A 14,687-nucleotide genomic window follows, 5' to 3' on the forward strand; every position below is an offset into this window, starting at 1 on the left:
TCCCTTGTATTGCAGTCCCTTGTTGTATTCCATCTGGCACGATCCTTAGTAGGAGTTTTGTGCGAATATTTGCGGGATCGGAGGTTGAGGGGCAAGGGGTTTAAGAGATGTGGAGATGAGGTTCTTGGGGACATGGGTTAGTGCCAGTGTTAATGGCTGCACTCTATGATCTTGAGGGTCTTTTCCAACCAAAATGATTCTACAATCCTAGAACCTCCTTGAAAAGTAGGCCAATGTTTGCTTTAGAAAAATAATTAAAGTAGCTGGAAAAGCACAATTGTGTGGAATACGGGTGCCTGGTGATGTTTTAGGGGTTAATTCTGAGGCAACCCCACACCTGAGTGGGGAATCAGTGCAGTTCCCCCAGGTTTATTTGTACAGGTGGGGAGATGCGCTCAGTGCTTTGCTGTACATAAAAACATAGCCAATAAAACTGTGCTAGAGAAAGCGCTTCTTCCAGGACCTACCTACAGCTGAAGGCCACGATCACCCCCAACCTGGACACAGTATTCACCTCACACCTAATCTTGGATGTGGATTTATCAGAACACATCTCTAAGATTAACAAACGCTGACTTCTTGTGCGTGTTGACAGCACGGAGCGACTGGACGTCAGTTCTGAGCGGAAATGAAGCACGATGCAATGGCTGGCACGCTCCCTTGAATTTTAATTGTTCAAAGTATCTTGAAAAGAGGAGCCCCAGGGTTTCTTGCCCAGCGGGGTGTGATAATTAAGAGATGCTATTTGCGGTCATTGTGCGTAGCCAAAAGAAGCGAAGCCACGGCACTGAGGTGCAGCTCCACACCAGGCCCTGCAGCCGTCCAGTCTCCATCTACCGGCGCAAGGCAGCAAAATCACTTTCAGGTGCTTATTTCTTGCAGAGAGGGGAAAAAACAAACAAAAACCAGACAATATAACTCGGGACACCTCAAAGTTGCCCCAGCTCTACTGTGTCTAAAGCTATGAACAGCTGCAGCCACCCTTCTCTATACACTGAACATGCCCAAGTTTCAGTTACAGTTCTAAGAAATACAATTTCAGTGCATGAGAAATCTGGGTGACATGTTTTTAGCATCATCTCTCAAACACACACTCCAGCAAGGCTGTTGCCACACTTGCTGAATGACATCAGGTCCTCTGGATTCCTTTATTCACCTTTGAAAAGGGTTTGTTTAGTATTTTAGCAGTGTAGAGCACTGTGCGTGTGTCCTGGGTAGGAACGGGTGTGGGGAGTCAAGGTCCCGATTGTCTGCAGCAGCCACGGGAGCTGGGCATTGCCACTGCAAACATACGGAAAAAGGCTTAAAAAAGGAGATAAAATAGAACCTGAGACAGCAGAATTATTATAACAACCCTCCCGGCGGCCAAGAAGCAACCACAAAATAAGAAAATAAGAACTATAGTGCTATCTATCATCCTGGAAACATATTAACGTAAGATGTATTAAAAAAGTCATCTGGTTGATAAAACAGCTTTTGTTCTTCTTAAAAAACAACTCACTGAAGTGATATTAGAAACAATTCCACACCAACTACTGTGGTTTAAAAAATAATGTAAAGAAACAGAAGTTGGTAGAGTGACCTCCACTTTGGATTTCTGCTCAAGTACGAAGATGTTTGCAATGGGCAGAAGGGACAGGGAAGAGGAGGCAGATGGGTTGGAGGAGGCAGGAGATAAGTCACAGGGGCGGGAGCAGGACAGAAAGGCAAAAAGACCTACTCCATCTTCTTGTAAATCTCATAAAGACAAAATCTGGGGACTAGTACCTCCAAAAACAGGCCTGGCATAAAGAGATCATCCCCAGAGTTACCCATGTTAAATAAAGTCATCACGTGAACCAATTCTGAAAGGGCAATTTCAAAGCAAATTCCATCTTGCTGACAAACAAGCAGCACAAAGTGGATCAGCTTCACAGCACTGGGATTTTAACCTACAGCACTCTCAGTAGTAACATTTGGGTTTTAAAATCAGTCTGACAACAGAATACAGTAAAAATAGTTTTGTATATGACATTACATCCAGCGTATGGAACAGCATTCCAGCCGCTCTTATTGTAAAATACGACAACATCGCAGCAGGGTGGAAGAAGAATCAGGTGCTGACTTCTAAGTGCACGCACTGAATCCTCTGTGTGGATCATCACAGCAGAGCCAGCCCAGGCTGAGGTGACGGAGCTGCCCGTGCCGAGTGGTGTCTGTTGCCCTGAAGTGCAGGTTCAAAGGACAACACAAATCCAGGGTTGCAGCCCCATTTTCCTGCTCATCTTTTCCAGCGCCTTTTGGCAGCTGGGACACCCCTCCAGCCCTAACGACCCTTCTCAAATCACAGGCAGTTTGTTCACCTCAACCACATTGAAAAAGACAATCTTAGGTCTTTACAAGCCGCCTTCCCAACTAGCGATGCTCCTGGTCATTCCTCCCAGTCCTCCAGAGCCCACTGGGGCATCTTGGAGCAATACTCAAACTGGGCTCCCTTGTAGCGCAGGGCGTGCAGGAACATGACCAGCTCGCGGGGGGACGGGTCGCGCCGCCGTGTTTTACACTCCACGCACAAAGGGTCCCTCTCTTCCCAGCTCCTGTCTCCCGTCTGCCCGGCCTGATTCTCGCAGGAACCCGGTTCTTTATTTTTTTCAAGCGTTTCCAGGCCGGGATCAGAGTTCGGCAGACAAGTTGCTGTGTCACTTTTCTCGGGATCCTTCGTCTCCTCGGCAGGGCAGTTCTCATTTGTAGGATCAGCCTGCACAGACTTTGTGCGGTCGCTTGAATTATCACAGTCGTTATGTTCAGCGCTGGAGTTCAAATCCTCCTCTGAAATACCCAAGATATCCAAGCTCTGTTTGGAACGATGCTCCTCGACCAGCGCCTTCAGGAGTTCTTCATCTGTTTTATCGATTTTCCCACCTTTGCCCCTGCCAGGTCCCCAGGCTTCCATGTTATAGATGGGGTCATTGACAATAGGGTGCCCCAAGTACTGCAAGTGCACCCGGATCTGGTGCGTGCGGCCGGTGCGTGGAAGACACCTGACAACGCTGGTCTTGCCGTTGTAACTGAGTCTCTGGAAGACGGTTTTGCAGGGCTTCCCCTTGGGGTCCACGCGGCACACTCCCACTTTGTAAGAGACAACCAGGATGGGCTCTTCGCAGACCACTTCGTGCTCTGGGAACTCCCCCGCCACGCGACAGACGTACTCCTTCTCCAGCTGCGGAGACACACAGCGGGCTCTCAGAAAGCAACAGAAAACTGGCCTATTTACACCCAGGTCCCATCCCAGCTACTCCTCTCTTTCTCTTCAATGGAATATATTGATAGACAACATAGTGCCCAAATCCAAATGTTATTACAACTGAACAGGAAGGGGAAAAAAATAAAACCAGCTATTTTAAGCCAAATTTCTCTCATGCTTTCCCCAGCTAGCTAGGAAATGGAGAACACAAGGGCCTAGCCAGTTTTTCTCACTAAACTCAAGAGCCATTTCTCAGTGGCCTTTGGTTTACAGCCTTGAAGCAAATCCTGAAAGTTTGCACCCTACAGCTACAGCTCTGTTTGGGTCAAGAGCTGCTGGAAAGTGAGAACAACTTTTACAGCTGAGGAAGTATTAGATGACTGGCGCATGTCCACTTACAACCAAAACCGCTCTCCAACTGCTCTGCGTGGTCCCAGCCAGTCTGCACAGTCCTTTAAGGAAGGAGATCCCTTTCAGTTGAATTTTACCAAAATAAATTTTTGTTCAGTCTTTTACTGCCTCTCATACTTAACGCAGTAAGAACAGCAAGGCGACCACAAGGTGGTTCAGGAACTTGTGCTCCTTTAGACCAAAAATCTGGCTGACTTTGGGGCTAAACCATTTCAAGAAAATCCCATACCCGAGACTCCAAACATGACCACAGCCTTTAGCTCTCACCTGTCTCTCCCGAACCTGCTCATCGATCCTCTTGGACACCTCCACAGTCTTGGCAAACATCAGGACTCCCGAGGTCATGCGATCGAGCCGGTGGATGGTGTGCAGCTCCTTCAGATCGTGCTCTTTGCCCAGGATGAAGATGACGGTGTTGTGACGGAACCTGCCGCAGGGATGGACCGGCAAAGAGGAGGGTTTGTCCACAACCACCACCTCATCGTTCTCCACCAGGATCTGGATGGGCTGGGCGGTGACTGGTGGCTCATGGCGATGCACCGTGTTCCTCAGAAAATCATTATTCTGCAAGGCAGACAATTAGGGTGAATCCAGCCTGTGCAACCGCCCCCTAAGGCCACACACAAAGGGGACTGACATTGCAGGGGAAAACATGAAAACCCCTTTGTCCTGGAGCCCAGGATTTAGCACAACAACTCTGCTCATTGACATTTAAATTCAGTAATGTGTTGGGAAATGGAGCTGGGGAAGGGTCTGGAGCATGAGCCTGATGGGGAGGGACCTGGGGGGTTCATCCTGGAGGAGACTGAGGGGAGACCAACAAAAAGAAATGGCCTCAAGTTGCACCAGGGGAGGTTGAGGTTGAATGTGGGGAACAATTTCTTCCCCAAAGGGCTGTGGGGCATTGGAACAGGCTGCCCAGGGCAGTGCTGGAATCACCATCCCTGGAGGGGTGAACAGACACAGAGATGAGGTTCTCAGGGACATGGGGTAGGGGTGGACTTGGCAGTGTTGGTTTAATGGTGGACTTGATGACCTTGAGAGTCATTTCCAACCCAAAGGATTCTATTCCATGCCTCTCCGCTGGGTCACCGGTGTCCCCCACCACGCCCACTCCCAGGCCACCCCCAGCAGCACCCACCGAGGGGTTCCCACCTTGAGCACGATGTCCAGGTCGTGCACCGGCTCCTCGTTGAGGCGCAGGCGGCCGGCGCGGGCAGCGGCCCGGTAGTAGGCGAGGGGCTGTGCGCGGAACTCGGTGCTGAACACGTCCAGGAGGCTGCGGCCCACCCAGCGGCCCTTGCAGTAGGTGCGGAAATCGAAGTAGTAGGGCCGGACCTTGCGGAGCCCTCCCTCGAAGTAGTAGGAGGTCTCGGCGAAGTGCTCGGGCCCGAAGCTCACCCCCGTGCTCAGCTTCCGCGGCGGCGGCACGTAGCGCTCCCCGGCCGCCAGCCGCCGCTTCTTAGGGGCCGGCGCTGCTTCTTCCTTGTCCCCGGGGGCCGGTTGCCCCTCCTCAGCGCCGCTGAGCGCGGGGCCCGGCTCCGCCATGCCGCCGGTGCGGGAAAGGAGCGACCACCGGGCCCCACTCCGCGCCACCAAGCGCAACCACGCGGCTCCCAGCGCGCCGGCGCGCCCCGCGGCGCGCTGCGTGACGTCAGGCTGCGCGGCCAATCGCGGCGAGGCCACGCCCCCAGCGCTGGCGCAGTGGCGCCCGCCCCTTTCCCGCACCGGCTGAGCGGGAACGGCCCGTTCACCGGGAAAACGGGGCACAACGGGGCTGTGCCGCCTTCCGAAGAACCCCTTGCGGCGCGCCCGCCGCTCCTCACCCTCTCGGCTAAGCCGCCCGGGCGGGAGAGAGAAGGGCGCGTCAAGGAGAAGCCGAAAGACCGGGATTTTAACCCAAAATTCTCCATGTTGTTCCCAGAGATTAAATCAATCAAGGCAGGACAGGAAGAGAACAGGCTCTTGTAATTAAACGTTGATAAATCAGGGTAGGTCGCTGCTCTGAAACAGTAATTGTGCCTTATTTTCTTCAAGCATTAGGCAGAGTAGTCAATATTAAAGGGTATTTTTAGTGCAGGCTTAAGTTATTCCTGTTTGCTTTCACAATTCGCTGTGAATAGATGTTACCTATAGCTGATCAGAGAGGAAAGCCAGAGTTATCTGGATCCGTGTGCTGTCAGGAAGCAGATGCGGCCTCCGAGAGCCTCCCCCGGTACGGCTGCTGGAGAAACACCCTTTGCTCCATCCCTGTGAGGAGCTCTGCTACCTCTGCTACCGCAGAACTTGCCTTCACAAGTACATCCACTGATACAGCTTTTGTTCACAAAACAAAATCATGCAGACCATCTACAGCCACAAGTCCCATTCCTGGGCTTTCTGAGGTCACCTTAGAGACAGCCATCCATCAGAATTCATCCCTGAGGCAAAGAAAAACCAACAGTTACTATTCGTGGCCTTCAGTTCAGCAACAGAATCAACAGGCTCTGGTGTTCACGAAAGTGCAGAGGCTCAAAAAATAAAAAAAAGGCAAAGAAGAGAAGCTCAAGTCCTCAGTCTGCAAGCCCTGTCTAACAAAACACAGATCCTCCTCTCCTGCTGTGCCTCACCAGCCAAACCACCTTCCTCTCCCTTTACGGGCAGCAGCTTCTAGGAATGCGGGACTGTCAGTAAAGCCAAGGAGAGCAAGCTCCCAGGGACAGCTGCGAGGAAGAAACCTTCCTCAAGGGAGAGCGATTTTCTTTTTACCGAGGCCACTGCTTTTCCTTATCTGTCAGAGGAACGTAGATCACGCCCATCAGCTGCGTTTCGATGATCTGCCCGTCGCTGGTTTTGTCGTACTGCATCAGGAACTGGTTCGCGCCTTCAGGACCCACTGGCAGTATTAACCGACCTCCCGGCTTCAGTTCGTTCAGCAGCTGGCAAACAGAAATCGGAATCAGCAGAGCCGAAAATAAAAAGAGCGACAACAGAAATAAGCCGTGCTGTGAAGGTCACAACACCCCGAGAAGCACAAACTTGGCAGCTTCATATAAAATAGGCCAAAAGCAGCTTTCAGTGGGTCCCTAACGATTCCTGTTTCCGCAGCTGCGGAGGCAGGCAGCCCGCGGCAGCAGACACCCAGCGCGGCGGCTCTCACCTCCTTCGGCACGGCGGCTGCTGCCGCTCCAACGTGAATGGCATCGTACGGAGCCTCTTCGGGGTACCCCTGCCTGCCATCGCCAACTGCAGCGGGAGAAACGGGCACAAGAGACTTCTGTTCACATAACAACTCCACACAGAAATAATTCTTCCTGTACCCTTTCAGTTGAAGTCTAGATGACAAAAGCTTTGTGACAAGGTTGTGATGGGAATTTTAACTTTGCTGATTAATCTTTTTAAAAGGGAGAGAGATTTCTGGAACTGAGCCATGCTAGAAGGAACAGTCAAAGCCAGGAGGGTCTTTAAATAACACAGAGACTTCGTGCAGACTCAGGATTCCAGATACAGGCAGAGTTGACTCAGGTTATTCCCCCCAAGATTCAGTGTTGGGGTCAGTGTGTCAGAGCCCATGGGCGTTCACAGGAGGGGACACGTGCGGGGGGTGCAAAGCTCACCCACGAGTTTCACACGGCCAGAGCTCAGCAAACTTGGATCATCTTCTTGGACGTTTCTGATGGATTCGTGCACCAGCTCTTTGATGTGCTCTATGCCCACAGCTTTCCCTGTTGGGCCCGTCTGAAAAGACAAAGAGCAAACACCAAATATCTCCGGTGCGTACAGAGATGGATTTTACAGGGCAAGTTACTGTGGGGGTTGGAGAATTGCCAGGAAGAAACCTAAGAGCAGAGTTTCTAAACAGGAGGTGCAAATACTCTGCCCCTTGGTTTAAAGGCTGAGGAGTCCCAGCTAGATGAGGTTCTTTAGAGATACACAGGTGCTGCCTACGGGGATTCCGAGCAATCCTTCCTTGCCAAGGCAATCATTACTGGGTAGAATTAGCAGCTTCCTGGCAGGGCCAGTCCTTGACTAATTAACCTCCTGAGCAGAGGAACTCGACCAGCTTTCTAGCACTTGACAGAAAATAGTTTCAGGAGCTTAGAAAACAGAAACGCACTGTGACTACTTCATAAGCAAACTAAAAAGAACCTAAAGTGGACTTGCACAGTAGACAAACACGCTTCTCTCGAGCCGAACTGGGTGAATGGAGAAAACTTCTCACGGCAGATACAGCATCTATTCAGGTTCCAAAAATGACTGTATACGTTTTTACTACAAGCTGATTTGGGAAGAGTTTCCTCCTTTCTCCCACCTCCTCGCGTCCCCACAAAAATCACGCGCCCGCTGCGGCAAACTCCGCGTGGCTGGCGGGAGCGCGGCCCCGAGCTCACCATCCTGGCAAAGCACGCCGTGAGGTACCCGCTGCCCGATCCCACGTCCAGCGCTTTGGCCCCTTCCACCAGCTGGTCCTTCAGCAGCTCCAGCGCGTGGGCGTGCTGCGGGGACAAGGACGTGTCACACAGCCCCTCTGGCTGCTCTCCTGCAGTTTCCCTTCTGCTAAGCATCGTCTGCTCCAATTCCAACACAGCACACCCGGTGTTGCGTCCGACACGTTCAGAGTGAAACTCAAGGGTTTGATCGGGAAGATCTTTTTGCCCAAGAGCATTTATGAAGAGGTTCAGTAATAAAACGTGAAGCAACAGGAAAAGGTCTCATGCAAAAAAAAAAAAGGACAACATTAATACTTAGTGGAACAGAATTCAGCGTAATGTTAAAGCAACTTAACAAGCATAGGGCAAATTCTTCTTAAACAGAGAAAAGCTTCACATGTACAGTGCCTAAAGAAACAAGCACGCTAATCCCGCCCTTGGGACCTGTTTCACCTTCCTACTTTAGAAGCTGAGAAAAAATAAGATTAAAAATGGCAAACAAAGAATTTCTTCCATTTCTATCAAAAGTGAAAAGCTACATCTTACCATATGCGGTGCACTGATTGTAGCCTTGTAGCCTAAAAGGAAACCAGTGACAAAAGTTAGGGGATAAAAAAGTGACGATTAAAATTACCAATGCAAACAGTTCTTTATTCTCCTGCTCTTCCCCCTAAGAACACGAAAACTCTCTTCTCTTCCGCCGCACCTCCTGCCCTCCGCCAGCGTGACAAGCACAGTCCCGCACACCGCGAAAGGGGCGACATTGGCCGAGTTACTCACCGATAGACTGAGGAGAATCCATGTACGGGAAATACTTGATGTAGTGGCCTCTGTCAGTGGCCAGCAACACATCAAAGACTCGCTGGGATTTAATTATTCCTTTTTCTGGAAGAAGAAGGAAAGCAGAGACAGAAAGGACTGTAGCAAGGAAAGATTTGGATGGGGAGATGGCTCAGGGAGGTGGTGGAACTGGGAGAGTTTGACCTAAGAACGGACAGAAAACAAAACCAGAGATGCACATCCTTTTTGGTTTCTGCTGCACGGAATTAAACCCCCCGATGGTCCCACCCGTCAGCCCAGGCTCTCTCAGCAGATGGTGACTTCACACCCACAGCGTTTCTGGGGCTGTCAAACCCAACGAGGGATAAATAGTTATACTGGACTGAAAGCAGAGCCTCTGCTTCGGGTTTCAGGAGCACGGGAACGGTGCGTAAACTAAAGAGACAGCGACCGTCCCTTTGCACCTCATCCCCGAGGGAACTCTCACAGGGGAAAATCAGCTCGAGCAGCAGCGAAAATTCAAGGCTATTTTTAAGCGAGCTGCAGCGTTTCAAAAGGTGTTGTGCAGTGTTTTAAAAGAGGAGCAGCAGGAAGGCCCTGGACAGTCTTCTCTGCCACTTCTGGCACCACATCTTGTTTCCAGTTATAAATAGCACAAGTTCAGCAGGGACAGACAGCGAAACGTGGCCACGTTGACTCCAGCCTTTCAGGAGGAGCGGCGCAGGAACCGCGGTGCGACGCTGGGCGCGTTCGCCGGAGCCCGTACTCACTGTAGAGGTTGTTGACCAGCTCGGGGTGCGTCTTCCCGCTGGAGGCCCAGGCCATGGTCCTGGCGAACAACAGCCCCATGAGCGCCAGCGCCGGGGGCAGCGCGCAGCTCATCCCACGCACCGGGGCAGTGGCCTGCGGGGCGGGAATTCAACACTGGTCCTTCCACGGGCACCAGAAAGTCACCTTCCCTCCTGGTAGTGGGACACCGCGCTTGTCACAGGGGTTACAACACAACAGAGCGCGCCCGTTGCACAGGGCAGACTGCCAGCCCCTGAGAACCGACAGGCAAGAGCCGTAATTAGTTACAGCTTTGATTACAGCAAGAACTGGAGGAAATAATTACCCTCCCGCACAATTAAAATGGTTAATTGTACCCAAAGCAGCTGCCTTGCTGAGCCCCCAAAAGCCAGGGCTGCGAGGAGCCGCCGGTGGGGTCGCGGTGACAGCGGGTGGTGGGCAGGAGGCAGCGGGGCGGGGGTGCCCGCGGCGGGCAGGACCGCGGCACCGCCTCGGGAAGGCGGCGGCAGAGCCGGCACCGGAGCCACAAGAGCCGCCCCCGCCGGGGACCGGGTTCGGCCCCGGTTCGGCCGGCACCGCGCGGCCGCCGCCGTGCTGGGGAACGCGGGGCCGAGAGACCCCGGAACGGGCCCGGGCCGCCCCCTCCCGCCAGGCCCGCCGCCGCACCGGGCCGGGCCGGCACCGGGACTCACCGCGCAGCCGCACTGAGGCGCCGCGGCACGTTGCCAGGTGTAACGGCTCGTTCTCTTCCTCCGCACAGGAAAACTTCCGCCCTTCGCCAAGATGGCGCCGCAGCGGAGTCAGTTTTCTTCCTGCATCCTGCCGATTCTCCGCCCTCCGCTGGGCGGCGGGCTAATAGGCGCCCTTCCACCGCTGAGAGAGTGCGGCGATTGGCCAGACGTAGATGCCAATCGACGCCCCGCAGCCGCCGAGGGAGCGCGACGATTGGCCAGACGTAGATGCCAATCGACGCCCTGCAGCCGCCGAGGGAGCGCGACGATTGGCCAGATGCGGCTGGCAGTCGACACGTGGTGAGAAGCTGTCGCGAGTTTCCGTGTTTACGGTGCGGGCGGTGGCCGAGGCGGGTGCGGGGAACGGAGCGGCGCTTCTGTGTCCCCCGGGAAGGGGCTCGGAAGCCCCGGCGAGCGGGGGTGACAGAGACCCCAGGGAAGGGGGTCGGGCGGCCCCGGGGAGCGGTGGAGTCTGTGGGGACAGGCGCGGAGGGGCCTGGCCCGGCTCCCGCGGGCCCCTCGGGGGACACTGTGACACACCCGAGCACGTCGTCGCTCTCTGGGGGTCCCTGAACGGTCTGGTGACTTGTGCAGAGGGGAGGGCAGGGGAGGCCTGGCAGAGAGGGATTTCTGCTCGATATTCACCGTTTATCCCCCACTCAGGCCTTCAGGATGAGGATGATCGAGAGCATGGAGTCCGCGGTCACCAGGCCCAGTGAGGAGCTCTGGGCCGAGATCTGCTCGTGTCTGCCGCGGCCCGAGCACGTGGACGCCGGCGACGCCTTCACCGACTCCTTCGTGGCTCCCTGCGCTCCGAGCAGCGGCTCCGGCGGCTCCTCCCCGGCAAACCTGAAGCCCTGGGCACCCCTGAGCGATTCCGAGGTGTATTTGGCATCCCTGGGTGAGTGGTGAGGCCTCCATTTCCACGTCTGCTGCGGGGCCTGGTGGCAGCTGTGGCTCCGTGTGCGCGGCTGAGGTGACGGTGCTCCCAGCTCCGCTCCAAAAGACGCCTTGCAACTAATTAATAGGGCATCCGACTCGTTTATTGCAAGTGCGTCAGTGGAAATGAGAAGCACGGTTGTGGCTTCTTCACCTGTGCCGCAGAAAGGAACATTTTATCAAGTACAAAGCAAAGAATTTGGTTTTTCCCAAAAAGCTTTAGAGAGGTGGGCACACTGCTGTTTTCTGCTCTGAAGAGCGTGCGGTTGCGCTGCAGCTGACCTGGGGAGGGGGGACGCATTCTGACCTCATTACAGAGCCCGCGTGGTTTTGCGTTGGCATTGTTTGTCTCGTCCTTTTTATGGAGCCTCAGGAGCCGCTTCTGAGGGGAAGGAGCAAAGTGACATTTCTTCCTGTGAGCTGTTTTCTGGCTGGAGGGGGGTGGGCAGGTACAGGAAAGAAAACTCTGATGCTTTTCCAAATCATGCCTACTAGAATTGTTATTAAAACTCAAAAATGGGCAGAGTTGACTGATTGCATAAACCTTCAGAAATGTCACCTAAAAACTATCATCTTGTGTGCGTAAAAGAAATACAGACTTGAAATATGGGGGGGGGGAAATGACTTTTTGAGTGCGGCGTACTCTTGAAAAGTTTAACTTCTTTTTTCCCTCTCAGAAAAAGCGTAATAGAGACAATAACGATCCCTCCTTTGCCCCTCGCAGAGAGAAGGCTGATGCGCATTAAGGGCCTGTCCCAGGAGGTGACGTCCAAGGACATGCTGCGCACGCTGGCCCAGGCCAAGCAGGAGTGCTGGGACCGCTTCCTGCAGGAGAAGTTCGAGTCCGAGTGCTACGTAGAGGGACACGACTCCGAGGAGAGGTAACGAGCGGGCGGATGGGTAGGGATCAGCGCTGCCCGCGTTGCCAAACAGGCTTTGTGTCCTAAAAACCAATATATGGTTTTGTCAGGACCCGCGCTTTTGAGTGGCAGAGGAACACGCAGATCGACTCAATATGGGTGATAAAGCATAGTTCAATTTATTAGCCCGAATAGCATATACTTATACAGTTCACGATAATTATGCATACCTGTCACCTACTAATTGGCTTAAGCTCTAACAGTCATATTTGCGTGGTCCTCCTACTTGCAGCTGCTAGCTATGCTTATTCTACATTCTTGTGCTCTTGAGAGCTGTTTGTAGACTCTGCCAAGGTCTCAGTGACCTTGCTGATTTTACTGAAACAGTCAGCGGTTCCCACAGTGGCCTAGTCTTGCTACTTACGCTAAGGCCTTCAGAATAGGCTCTGCTCGTACAACTGCCCTGCAGACCCATGTCCCTTATCTTTAAGCCATTCTCCAACACCCGCGGAGGTGCAAGAAATACACACAGAGGGTTTTGCTGACGCTGTTTTCGTGGGTTCCCGTGCGCTCCGTTGCTCTGTTTTCACGCGGTGCCTTTGCTCCCCGCAGCACGCTGGAGCAGCTGAAGCGCTGGCTGCAGCCCGACAAGGTGGCCATCAGCACGGAGGAGGTGCAGCTGCTGCTCCCGCCCGAGCCCCCGGGCAGGGAGCCCGAGGAGGATCCCCCGGGCGCGGAGCAGTGAGAGCCGCGCCACGGCCGCCTCTTGTCCAGCCTGGTGGAGCTGTGCCCAGCGACAGAACGGGGAGAAAGGGCACACAGAAAACCAACAAGACAAAAAGGCTTCGGACTTCCAGGGACAGCGACTGCCGTTTGTGGTGGACAAGAGTGACACGCTGGTGACACGGTGACCACGGAACTGAACCTGACTTGGATCTGCTCCCCGCCTGTAGCGACCTAATCATTCCAGTCCGATTGTGAATTGTTTGGAACTCAGCAGGAGACGTATTGAACAACAACAGCCACCGGTTGTTCAGCAGCGTCAGGAAACGTCATGGTCTAGAACAGAACAGATAAACCCGCTGAATCCATTGTTCTTCCTGTCTTGTACCTTTTTTATTACTCACTTGGGCATTTTTTTTTCTTTCCTGTGAAGTCCACGTGGTGTTTTCTATAGATCTGCGCTATTAAAGTCTGAGTTTGCCCTGAGCTGTGCCCGGAGGAGCACAGATAATCCCCACTGCCGTCAGTTTAAAACCCGACAGCACGCTGTTCTTGCAGTTGTTAAATGGATTGTGTCATTGATGTTGTAACTATTTAACATTCCTCTCTGTCATGTACCCTCCTACAATTTCCCACTGTATTGGCCAAACTGCCCTTTACAGAATAGACTGGAGGGGGAGTATTTTTTCTCTTGTTTGTCATTTTGTACCCGTTTGTCTCCGTCAACCTTTGCAAACGAGGGTCAGAGGAGATTCTGTACCAGGAAACCAAGAGCAGTAACCAGGGAGGCTACAGATAGCTCGTTTTCATCACAGACGTGCATAGAATTATCCGACTTTAAACATGTTCTAGTATTTAATTGGTTTTCATCCTGCTTAACTGGCTTATTTCCGATTGCTAATGGAAAAACCCTGTAATTGTGTATTTGTGTAAAACTGAGGGTTCTATAAGCTGCGCTTTCTGTCTTCACACCGGAGGTCGGTAGAGGGAAGCAGCGCACACTCGGATAAAGCTCGACAGGGCAGAGATGGTAGGGGGGGTTAGTCCGGTAGTTCACACGTGAGGTTCCTGCCGTGTTCATTATCTACCTGTATGAAAATACATTTTTAGAAGTAGCTCCTTGCTCCACCGTCCGCGTTCCTGTGTCTGTCCCTCTGTGAATGGGGCTGTTGGCTCGTTTGCTGACAGCTGTCACCGTGCTCACCACCGCAAAGCCACGCTCATCGCTCTCCCCGAGAACAAACACGGCGTTCAAGGCTTGAGAAACATGGTGAATCACCTGAATGTCAGCGCTACAAGACTCGCGACTCGTGTCTTGTTACAGGGAGGCCTTTGTCACCTTTTAAATGTCCCTTTTAATTTGCCTCTATGAACAAGCCTGCTCTCTGGAGCAGATGCGGGCTGCAGCGCTCCCTCACCGCAGTGCCAGGCTGGAGCAAGGGCGCTCTGAGCATTTCCCAGAACTGGTAGGTACAGAGAGAGAGAGCCGCGATTTCTGTGCGTACCCAGGCTGCTTCCCAGTCAATACCTTTCCTTCCTGCCATCAGCGATGGCAGCCAAGATGCTTTCTGTTGGTTTGTCTCTTCCTGTTACATATTCGAAGTAACTGCACTGAACCTTTTCCAGCGCTGGGGCCGTTTAACCCAGCGGTTCCCCCAGAGGAGGGACCTTGGGCAGCAGCACCCAGGGCTTCGTTTTTAAAATTAGCTCAGGAGCCTGAGAAAAGGGTCTGGGGAAGAATTGGGGCCCAAACACAGAGCAAGCTGAGCGCCTTGGGTGTGCATCGATGCTTGGCTGGCGTGTTACGTCTGTCTGTCCTGCA

The 14,687-nt window shown here is 53.1% G+C and overlaps 3 protein-coding genes across 10 annotated transcripts; 1 reads left to right on the forward strand and 2 right to left on the reverse strand.

The window, feature by feature from the left end:
* Window positions 1-1,120: 1,120 nt before the first annotated feature.
* On the reverse strand, window positions 1,121-5,551 carry RPUSD2 (RNA pseudouridine synthase domain containing 2). The gene is given in 4 exon segments (XM_065838954.2): window positions 1,121-3,199; window positions 3,902-4,198; window positions 4,790-5,361; window positions 5,364-5,551. Coding segments are annotated over 4 exon segments (1,842 nt in total). The 5' UTR covers window positions 5,548-5,551; the 3' UTR covers window positions 1,121-2,410.
* Window positions 5,552-5,583: 32 nt separating this feature from the next.
* On the reverse strand, window positions 5,584-10,440 carry LOC136102148 (protein-L-isoaspartate(D-aspartate) O-methyltransferase-like). 6 transcript variants are annotated; one of them, XM_065839015.2, is made up of 9 exons: window positions 10,305-10,440; window positions 9,594-9,726; window positions 8,824-8,928; window positions 8,590-8,621; window positions 8,005-8,109; window positions 7,231-7,351; window positions 6,774-6,859; window positions 6,383-6,552; window positions 5,584-6,054 (listed from the first exon to the last, which is right to left on the reverse strand). In XM_065839015.2, exons 2-9 carry the CDS (start codon window positions 9,703-9,705, stop codon window positions 6,042-6,044), a joined length of 744 nt encoding a protein of 247 aa, XP_065695087.1. In that variant the 5' UTR covers window positions 9,706-9,726; window positions 10,305-10,440; the 3' UTR covers window positions 5,584-6,041. The 6 variants fall into 6 exon arrangements, with proteins under 6 accessions (XP_065695087.1, XP_065695088.1, XP_071664787.1 ...); XM_065839016.2 differs by having other exon boundaries at window positions 9,594-9,865; window positions 10,305-10,417; XM_071808686.1 differs by having other exon boundaries at window positions 9,594-9,785; window positions 10,305-10,409.
* Window positions 10,441-10,543: 103 nt separating this feature from the next.
* On the forward strand, window positions 10,544-13,980 carry CCDC32 (coiled-coil domain containing 32). 3 transcript variants are annotated; one of them, XM_065839036.2, is made up of 4 exons: window positions 10,544-10,643; window positions 11,007-11,244; window positions 12,007-12,163; window positions 12,755-13,980. In XM_065839036.2, exons 1-4 carry the CDS (start codon window positions 10,572-10,574, stop codon window positions 12,885-12,887), a joined length of 600 nt encoding a protein of 199 aa, XP_065695108.1. In that variant the 5' UTR covers window positions 10,544-10,571; the 3' UTR covers window positions 12,888-13,980. The 3 variants fall into 3 exon arrangements, with proteins under 3 accessions (XP_065695108.1, XP_065695111.1, XP_065695109.1); XM_065839039.2 differs by having other exon boundaries at window positions 10,607-10,675; XM_065839037.2 differs by lacking the exon at window positions 10,544-10,643 and adding an exon at window positions 10,658-10,919.
* Window positions 13,981-14,687: the final 707 nt, after the last annotated feature.

Source organism: Patagioenas fasciata, chromosome 5 (assembly GCF_037038585.1).
Source record: "Patagioenas fasciata isolate bPatFas1 chromosome 5, bPatFas1.hap1, whole genome shotgun sequence".
Lineage (NCBI taxonomy): Eukaryota > Metazoa > Chordata > Aves > Columbiformes > Columbidae > Patagioenas > Patagioenas fasciata.

Excerpts from the sequence above, each read along its gene's own strand:
- LOC136102148 (XM_065839015.2), bottom strand. The coding sequence starts at position 9,705 with ATGAGCTGCGCGCTGCCCCCGGCGCTGGCGCTCATGGGGCTGTTGTTC. Across the intron at positions 8,110-8,589 it reads CAATCAGTGCACCGCATATG|CACGCCCACGCGCTGGAGCT; the intron begins GTAAGATGTAGC and ends TTGTCCCCGCAG. Across the intron at positions 7,352-8,004 it reads CGGCGTGCTTTGCCAGGATG|ACGGGCCCAACAGGGAAAGC; the intron begins GTGAGCTCGGGG and ends TTGTCTTTTCAG.
- CCDC32 (XM_065839036.2), top strand. The coding sequence starts at position 10,572 with ATGCCAATCGACGCCCTGCAGCCGCCGAGGGAGCGCGACGATTGGCCA. Across the intron at positions 10,644-11,006 it reads CGGCTGGCAGTCGACACGTG|GCCTTCAGGATGAGGATGAT; the intron begins GTGAGAAGCTGT and ends TCCCCCACTCAG. Across the intron at positions 12,164-12,754 it reads GGACACGACTCCGAGGAGAG|CACGCTGGAGCAGCTGAAGC; the intron begins GTAACGAGCGGG and ends TGCTCCCCGCAG.